Source organism: Limulus polyphemus, unplaced genomic scaffold (assembly GCF_000517525.1).
Source record: "Limulus polyphemus unplaced genomic scaffold, Limulus_polyphemus-2.1.2 Scaffold2887, whole genome shotgun sequence".
Lineage (NCBI taxonomy): Eukaryota > Metazoa > Arthropoda > Merostomata > Xiphosura > Limulidae > Limulus > Limulus polyphemus.
Genome location: NW_013668497.1, coordinates 84,959 through 93,804, shown reverse-complemented (window position 1 = coordinate 93,804; position 8,846 = coordinate 84,959). Strand labels below are relative to the sequence as shown.

Here is an 8,846-nt window from a genome sequence, read left to right as displayed (position 1 = left end):
AAGTTATGGAAGTATACAGATTTAGTGCCAAGATATAATATTCAGTATACTAAACCAGGCAACACCCACCACCAGGTGGGATCCTGAAGTATGATGTATATAAATAAATTAATGTAAAAAATAATAATTAGTTGACTTATCCCAGGCAAGGGAAACAGACTTGTGTAGAATTGCCACAGGAGGAAGATGACACCCGCATGAGGAAAACACAGCTATGATGTGTAAATAAAGACGGAGGGTGCGAGCAGCTAAATAAATAGATCACAAATATGTGTGAAGAATCATAATGTAGACAGCAAACATCCATGGACACATCAGAATACGCCAGTTGTATGAGTTGACGAACCCAACTAGTAAGTGTAATAGGTGAAAAGATCATGGGAAACAGAGAAATTCCATGGAACAAGGAGACAGGAACTAGAGCCACTAAAGAAGACTGTATGAGCCATATAACATAGCAGGTAACAAACTGGACAGAGTAGATGATTTGGGTCTGAAAGGGGAGAACAGGTGAGTAAAGAAAGGTACAAAAATAGGAGAAGAGGCCCAAGTACCTTCCCGGGCAGCTGATGTTCTGAGAAGGAAGGCCCGATCCGGCCAGTGGATAACATACGAGGAATGGTAAAGGAAGCAGGAACATTAGTAGCATAAATATTGGAATGATGATGAATGCATGCCAGGAAGGGGAGGAAATAGGTCTTAAGGGAAAAATGGTACAAGGAACACATTGCAAAGGGTTCTAAGGGAGAAGAACACAGGGCATAAAGGGCAACGTTGAGATCCCAAAGGAATGTGGAGAATAAACCAGACAAAAGGACTGGAAAAGGAGGGAAATAACGGGGTAGGAGAAGGCATTCCAGAAGTGGGAGAAAGGATGGTGTTCGACAGGGCAGCCCAAAAAGAGCAACAGTTGAAACAGACAAACCCTGAACAAACAACCAAACAAAGAACTGGGACAGATGAAGAAGAGAAGGACAGGATGGTCAGAAGCCATGGCCAAAAGACCAAAATCTGAAGTAAGACCAAAGCCTATGGTACATAGACAAGGAGGAATAGCAAATGGAACATGCAAGGAAAGACAGTGCACGAGGAGCAAGACCCTGAGTTGAGACATGAGACTGGACAAAAGTCATACTTGAAGCTGAAGTATGGTAATGTTAGGATGAAAAAAAAATGTACAATCGCAGTAGTCACAGGAGGGATCAGGACAGAGAGAAGGGCAACGGCTATAGCTCCAATACAAAGCAACAAGCAGAAAACAACAAGGAGTGATCTGGATAAGGGAAAAGACTCGGGCAAAGAGTCTGATCAGAGGGTAGGCATATAGGTGAAGACCACTCTAATCTGGACTGAAAGCATCCACCTTCACAGCTAAGGAGTGAGGAACTGATGACCAAAATGGAAGGAAGTTTGGCATTCTAGAGAGCAGGAAATGCATATATATATATATATATATATATGCAGAGTTCCCAGTTCAGAACACACCCACAGAAACATGAAGATGAAGGGACCACTCCAACCAGATTTTGCGATGTGATAAACAATCAGCCACAAGATTCATAACTCTGGGAACATGACACACCAGAACAGTCATGTCATGGTCAGTTGTCTAGTACAGGAGATCCAGAGTCTGAAAAACACAGAGATCTGGACTTGGTTCCTCATTGCTTGGTAATATAGCTGATGACAGTGGAATTGTCAGAATGAACCATCACCACCCATCCCCACAGGAATGGGAAGAAATGATACAGAGCCGAATGAATTGTGAAAGGTTCCAAGATATGGAAATGGAGGGTAGCCTCATCAACTGACTGTAAACAGATGAGACTTGGAACGAGGCAGAAGAATGGGACCCCACCCCCCATGGTCAAGTCCCTGTTGAGCCATCAAGCAAGGTTGGCAAGATGGAAGGGAGATGGGATGGTCAAAGGGATATTGGGGGAAGTTTCACTGGGCGAGAAGCATCCAATGAAAGGAATGCATGTACACCTGACCTAAGGGAATGAAAGCTTCCAAGGAATCTCACAGTCCCAAAAGAGAGAGAGAGAACCTCTCATGTAAAGAGAGAAGGTAGGGCCTTCATGACTGCCCGCTCCATATCCTGGAGCCAAAGTGGAGAAGGCTGGGCTCAACTGAGATGAGAAGTGAAGAGAACCCCCAAATGAATAAGATACTGCAAGGGGGGTAGTAAATGATTTCTCCAACTTGATGAAAAACCCTACCCGAGCATCTTCTCGAAGAAATAAGCAGGTGTGAGTGACCAGCTGGGCATAGAAAAGGTGAGGAGAAGCCAGTCGTCCATGTAATAGGGAGTCTGAAGATCCAGCAAGTGAAGATGATGTGCAAAAGAACATATCACTCAACAAGATACATATGGAGCTGAAGAAAGACCAAATAGCAGTGCTCAGAACTGGAAGATTGAACCCTCATGAACAAACCAAAGAAAAACAACGTGACACTGAAGCAAAAACTCACCTAAGTGAGAGGTAGAACTCCAGAGTGAAGCGAGATGTTTCCAGATAAGAATACACCCGGGAAAGAGCTATGATTTGACTCCAATTTCTCGCGTATTTTGGAAACAACAAATAAACGGGAGTAAAATCCCAGTTGAGTGGGCACCACGAGTTCGATAACTCCTTTGTGTAGTAGGTCTTGAACAGACTCAGCAAGACGACTGGAGGAGGGAAGAAGATCTGGGAAGCAGATAGAGGGGAAGCAAAATGGAAGGCAGAAAACCATATACAGAACCCATAGAACCCACAAAATTGTCATGAAGTGCAGCAAAAGATACACACTAAACATACTGAGAGAAAGTACTCATGATTAACGAACAAACAAAACATAAAAACATGTAAAGAAAGTCAATTAACATGGGTATACCTATAGGGAGTGAGAAATACACTGAAAAATTTACCACATATTTCCTGGATAAAGAGCAATACCTAAACCACCAAATTATGTGAAGGCACAGTAACAGGTAGAAAGTGCTGTAGAAAGACAATTTCCATACAGTAGTTATATTCCTCTTCACAAAATCATAACATGAAAGGAAAAGACACAAACTCCCAATGAACCAAAGCCTGTGCTTCCCCAGCAGACACCATTAACCCCGAGACCTGGGGACTAGTATTCTATGTATGGGGTGGGGGGGGATTTCAACAACCACCATATTAACTTTTGAATTCATATGGACAAAGTAGAATTTGGAAACAGAAATCTTTCTAAAACAACTGAGTAGAAACAATGGAAATCAAACACAAGAAGTCAAAACTTGAAGTTGAAACTGATATAAAGTTGGCACAGTATGCTTGGTGGAGGGTAGTCACAAGATCAACACATGTTGCTGCAATGGAGCAAAAATGAAGGGATATAAAAGACTGGTATGCTGTTGAAAAATGTTAGCAATACTTAGAGGGCAAATCAAGGTCAAAATAGCTTTGGGTGATAAGAGGTAGTACCATTCTGGAATTCTTTTTTCACCCGTTGTTTAAACATAGTTTCAAGATAGACACTTATATTAAGTGAAAAGTTTTTAAGTCACATTTTACTTATTGCTTTTCAATAAAAAAAAAATGTTACTTAAATAATCAAGCCCACTGGAAGGTAATAATTTAATTCTGATGTACTTTCAATATTTATATTGCCACTGGAATATTTAAAAAAAAAACATTTTTATGTTTATAATTGTTAAATATTTCATTTCCAAATCTCACCAATCATTTCAGAAATATAATATTCATTGATACAAACACCTCGTTACAATATCTATCAACAGTGTATACTTTATTATAAGACATCTAAATATACACATTATTTCTTTCTTGTATTTTACATGTCAGTCAGAGTGTGATCATGCCAAAGAAAGTAAGCAAGAGAAGCTTACCAGAAACAGAAAGGACAACTGAAAGGAAAAAGGTTGTAAATGCATACATAGCCACAAACTCCAGTAATGATATAACCATGGGTAAGATGAAACAATGACCTTTGTCTGTAATATCAATAAATGGTTCACATAAATGATTTGTTAACCTTCATAATCCTTTCACCTTGTATTACACAGATACATCTGCTAGATTTTTAAATATGTTAGAGATAAGCAAACTGTTAGAATGTAGACTTGGGCCTTTAAGGATGCTGATGAAAAGGTTACTGTTCAGGGCTATGTGATGGCTGAGCACTGAAATGTTTTCTTCTATTCTGTTTTTAGATGAGAAGATATTAGCAATATTCCTGACCCTGAGAATTCTATGGGAAGTAATGGAATTAAACCGAAGCATGTAGATATTAATCCATAAGTGGTAAATAGGAATATTAAATGTAGATAAATCACCAGGGATCCAAGTCCAGACAAGGTTTTCCTGGGGTTTTAAGAAGTCAGATATCAGCCATGTGAGTCTCTCTTTCATTTTTGGTAGGTAAACATAATAGTCAGATGCCCAAGGATTGGAAAGTTGATTACGTAAGACATTTTTTTAAAGAGAGTGATAAGAATTGCCTTAGAAATTATAGGCCAGTTAAAATAACCTCCATAATATGAAAAATTCTAAAGAATTGGATAAAAAACCTTTACAAAATCATTTAGTGATACATTATAAATGAAAGCCTAACATGGATTTACTAAAGGAAAATCTTGCCTTACTTATCTGTTTCCTTTTTCTTCATGAATGTTACTTGATACATGAACATGGGAAAAGCCAGGTGTGGATTTGGTGTACTTAGATTTTCAAAAAACCTTTGATAAGATATCACACAAAAAATTAGCTAAGAAAATCACATAAGAATAGGGTTAGAGAGAGACGAGTTAATTGCATTGCAAGGTGGTTGAATGGGAGAAAGTAAAAGGTTATTATTAATACAATTCAGTTAAACTGAACCCTTGTTAGCAGTGGAGTACCTCAAGGGTCAATTCTTGAGCCTTTAACCTTTCTTATTGATAGACTATATGATGATATTTGGAGGGTAAACACGTAATTAATAGTATGATGATGTTATTAAACTTTTGATATTTCTAGAAGTAATGAAGGGAGCTTAACATCATGAAGGACCATCTTCAGAGGACTCTCATGCACTTCAGAGCATTCAAACACACCCACGTAGATCCAATAGATGCAAACAACAAAAACATTGCTTCTGTACACATCGATTAGTCTGAGAATGTAAATGTTTGAGTCGATTTCCATAGCTAAACAGTTGAAGTTTCTGTTTGAGAAGCCAAATATTTGAAAAACCAAATGTTTATACCAATCTTGAAACTGTGCCATGTAATAAGATACAGATATTACAAATTTTCATATTAAAACATGTTTTACGTTCTTCCAGGAAAAAGGAATTCCAGGTAGTATTGATGGCAATGAGAAGCATGCTACCAAAGATGTCATCAGAATGAATCCAGGTTTGTCCGTCTAAAGTGTCAACAACTTAATAGAATGTCTACCAGATATTTTGCCTTCAATACCATTCTTTACCTACACAAAGGATGAAGTGAAAGCTAAAGAAATACCAAATCTATTGCCTATAAAATGCACCAAAGTTGCATGAAGTTTCTGTTATCCCTGTCTCTGGTAAGCTGTACAAATTATTTATGAATAAAACATGCCACCCAAGGAATTCCAACTAATATACAGAAGGAAAACATCATCAATGAAATTATCACCAAAACAAAGGGGAAATAAAGAACTTGACAGTGATGAGGTGTTTATAAACAGTGATATAAACAATGATGACAAAGATTATATTAAAGATGAAGGAGAACTGTGGGAGAAGTGCAAAATGGGAGCTGGTTGGTAGGTGAATTTGCAGGGAAGAAACAGGCAACACATTTTTTTGGGCAGATTATTTCAATTGAAGAGAACAAAGATAATTTTGTGTTTCAATTCTACAAGTCTGTAGATTCTGTGTCTCACAAAAGTTTCAACATTTGGCAGAAAGTGAAGAGAAAGTACCCAAAGTTGTGAGGAATGAACATCATTCTGAAAGAGAAACCCATATCAACGATCATATAGACTTTTCATTTGTAATGTATTTTGGACTTCAATTTGAAGGCTTTGGTGAATCAAGCCTTGTAGTTGACATGATTTTTGAGTTTAAAATCACCATTTGTTATGTTCCTCATGAATTAATTATGAAAAATCAATATTAGTAAGATGTGTTAAATTTTTCATAAAATTTCATGTCTATAATGTTTTTATATAGGTAGAAATATGAAAAAATATTTAACAAGGCAAAAAGTATAAAACTCAACTGACTTCTGTTGATTTCAATTCAATTTCATAATTTTTGACAAAAAGGACTTTTTTCATTAAATGGTGCCCTAAATGCATTTTCTGACAAATCTACCACAAACATTGGGGTGGGGGTACAACTCATTCAGGAAGTAAATACAACATATGAACTTGCAAAAACCATTTAATTTAAAAGGATTGAAATAATTCAAGAAAATGACCATTATGGGTAGGACACAGTATAACTCTGAGATTTACCCACATACTGATTATAAGACAAAACAGGTAATTACATATAATGCTTTTGATTTCTTTATGCTCTATTGTTAATATGAGAAGACACAAATTTAAGATTTCAATAAAGGACATACTAGACAGTTTTATTTTTCTAACACTAACAGGGTAAATGACAAATGGAATGAGTTGCCATCAATATTAATTGATTCCACTTCCAGCACTTTCTCAGAGTTTGAGGGGGAATAGATGATTTCATAACAAGTAAAAATGTATTTTTTATTAAAGTCATGATCCAGAAGCAATTTGATGCATAAATTCTTTTTAAAAAATGTGTTTAAAAAGCTAATGCAGTTGGCATTGTAATTCTCTTTTCTACTAGTACTATTAGGATTAAGGAAAAACAAATCTGATATCATGTTCTTTATATGCAGCTTACAAGCAACTTGTTTAACTTTTAAGTGAAAATACAGTTCAATTATATACCCCATCTCTACTATTAGTAGTAGGACTAGTCCTTTAAGTTATGATATGGCTAATTAAAAATAATCAATAGAATAACAAAATATTCACAATTACTTTGTTTGTGTGTTTGTTTTTATAGCTAAACCACATCAGGCTATCTGCTGTGACCATCGAGGGGAATCGAATCCCTGATTTTAGTGTTGTAAATCCGTAGACTTGCCGCTGTCCCACCGGGGCACTTCACAATTACAATGTTAGGAATCTTTCCACACAGAATAAAGCTGATATATTTGTAACTTTGTAAATTATAACATTCATACATAACATTTTACAAATTGTATAATACTGTACTCTGTAGGCTCTTAAACTTTAATTTTTAAATTTCTGAAGCCAATCTAAATTCTAATTTAGTACTTATCTAACTCTGATTAAAACAAAATGTTTTATTAAAACTAATAGGCCATATTAAACTTAGATTAGAAACAGGTTTGGGGTATTCAAATAATAACATGTGAATTTAATTAGAATTTATAAAATTTTGTCCAAAGTATTTTCTTACCTGCCCTGTTAAAGATGCTTGCTAAAATCAGGCACAAAACTATACTTTGAATAGAGAAGGTGCAGCCAGTGTTAGGCCGCATCCCCATCACAACCCATGGAGCGAATTTACGGCAGCCAAAAGCTGCTTCTCAGCTGTCAACACTAATTTTCTGCTTCTCACTGTTATCATGAAGAAATAATCAGTTACTTAGTTTAGTATTAATTAAGCCTACATAGTATTATATTGAATCCTTGAACTTCGAAGTTTAGAGCATGTTTGTTATCAAAACTTCTGTCCAAACAAAAAGGATTCAAAATATATCATAACACTTGAGTTAAAGGCTAAAAGTACACAACACAACCTACAAACAACGACACTGGCGCTAACATTTATGTTGTAAAGAGACATTGAGTTCGTGTTTATTCCTACCTCTTACAACTGAGACTGCGCACTGTAATAGTACCTACCATTCTCAAATTACCCTGTGAGCTCAAGTTCATAAATTGCATAAGCACCGTATATTGGAACTAGAACGTTTAAGTGTACATTACACTCGTGTTTGAAGCAAAAACTTGACAGTGTCTAGCCGCGACCCACAAAACATTTGTGATAGTTTTCATGCCCTTCGCTTTAAATTTCCATATTCTATCATTTTCAAGCACAGCATTTTACGCTACGCTTTCTTGCAAGCATTATGTGTTAGGTCTATTAGAAAACATTTTACGCGGTCAGACAAACAAACTCGCGTAGACGTAACTTTATTTAATAAAACTACACGTAAAGTGGACAATAAAGTAGAGTAATGTTTTTATAATAGTGAGCAGAGTATGAAATAGTTATGAGCTTTCAGTGTTATGACACAGTTTTACGAGTTGAAACAAAGAAACTCACAAAAACGAAGGATAAAACAGGTAATAAAGAAAAAAGTCGCTAAAGGTTTATAGCACTCTATGAAACTGAATAAAAGCTAAGTTATTTCAAAGTGAAGTAAATGTAAATTAGTTGAATATGCAGAAACGTCTAAATGGTCTAAATGCGTGTTCACAAATTGATAAGCATATGGTTTTGAACGAACTGCGCACACATATTTTAGACTTAAATAAGTCAAGAAGCCTATAGCAATTGTATTTAGTGTAATGTTCTTTTTTTAAGGAAATTGCACGTCGATTAGGTGTTATTTGTGTGAAATACTTTGCAAATAAAAAACATAGAGTTGAAATTGAAGCAATCCTGATATGAAACAACAACATTGTGCGATGTGCAGCATATTCGTTGCATTAAAAAGTCTCACTAAGCAAAAACAGGAAAGGTTATTCTGAATAGAAAAGCCAATATGTAATCTGGAATCCTTGGACAAAGGCCTTTTTAATGATATTCTTACGACA

The 8,846-nt window shown here is 36.0% G+C and overlaps 1 protein-coding gene across 1 annotated transcript in view; it reads right to left on the bottom strand.

Annotated features, from left to right (window-relative positions):
• LOC106468140 (repulsive guidance molecule A-like) overlaps nucleotides 1-7,930 on the bottom strand; it is a 63,986-nt gene extending 56,056 nt beyond the window's left edge. Inside the window, exon 1 of the mRNA XM_013928551.2 lies at nucleotides 7,480-7,930. Coding sequence (XP_013784005.1) covers nucleotides 7,480-7,567 — 88 coding nt within the window. The 5' untranslated portion in view covers nucleotides 7,568-7,930. The remainder of the gene's footprint in view (nucleotides 1-7,479) is intronic.
• Nucleotides 7,931-8,846: the final 916 nt, after the last annotated feature.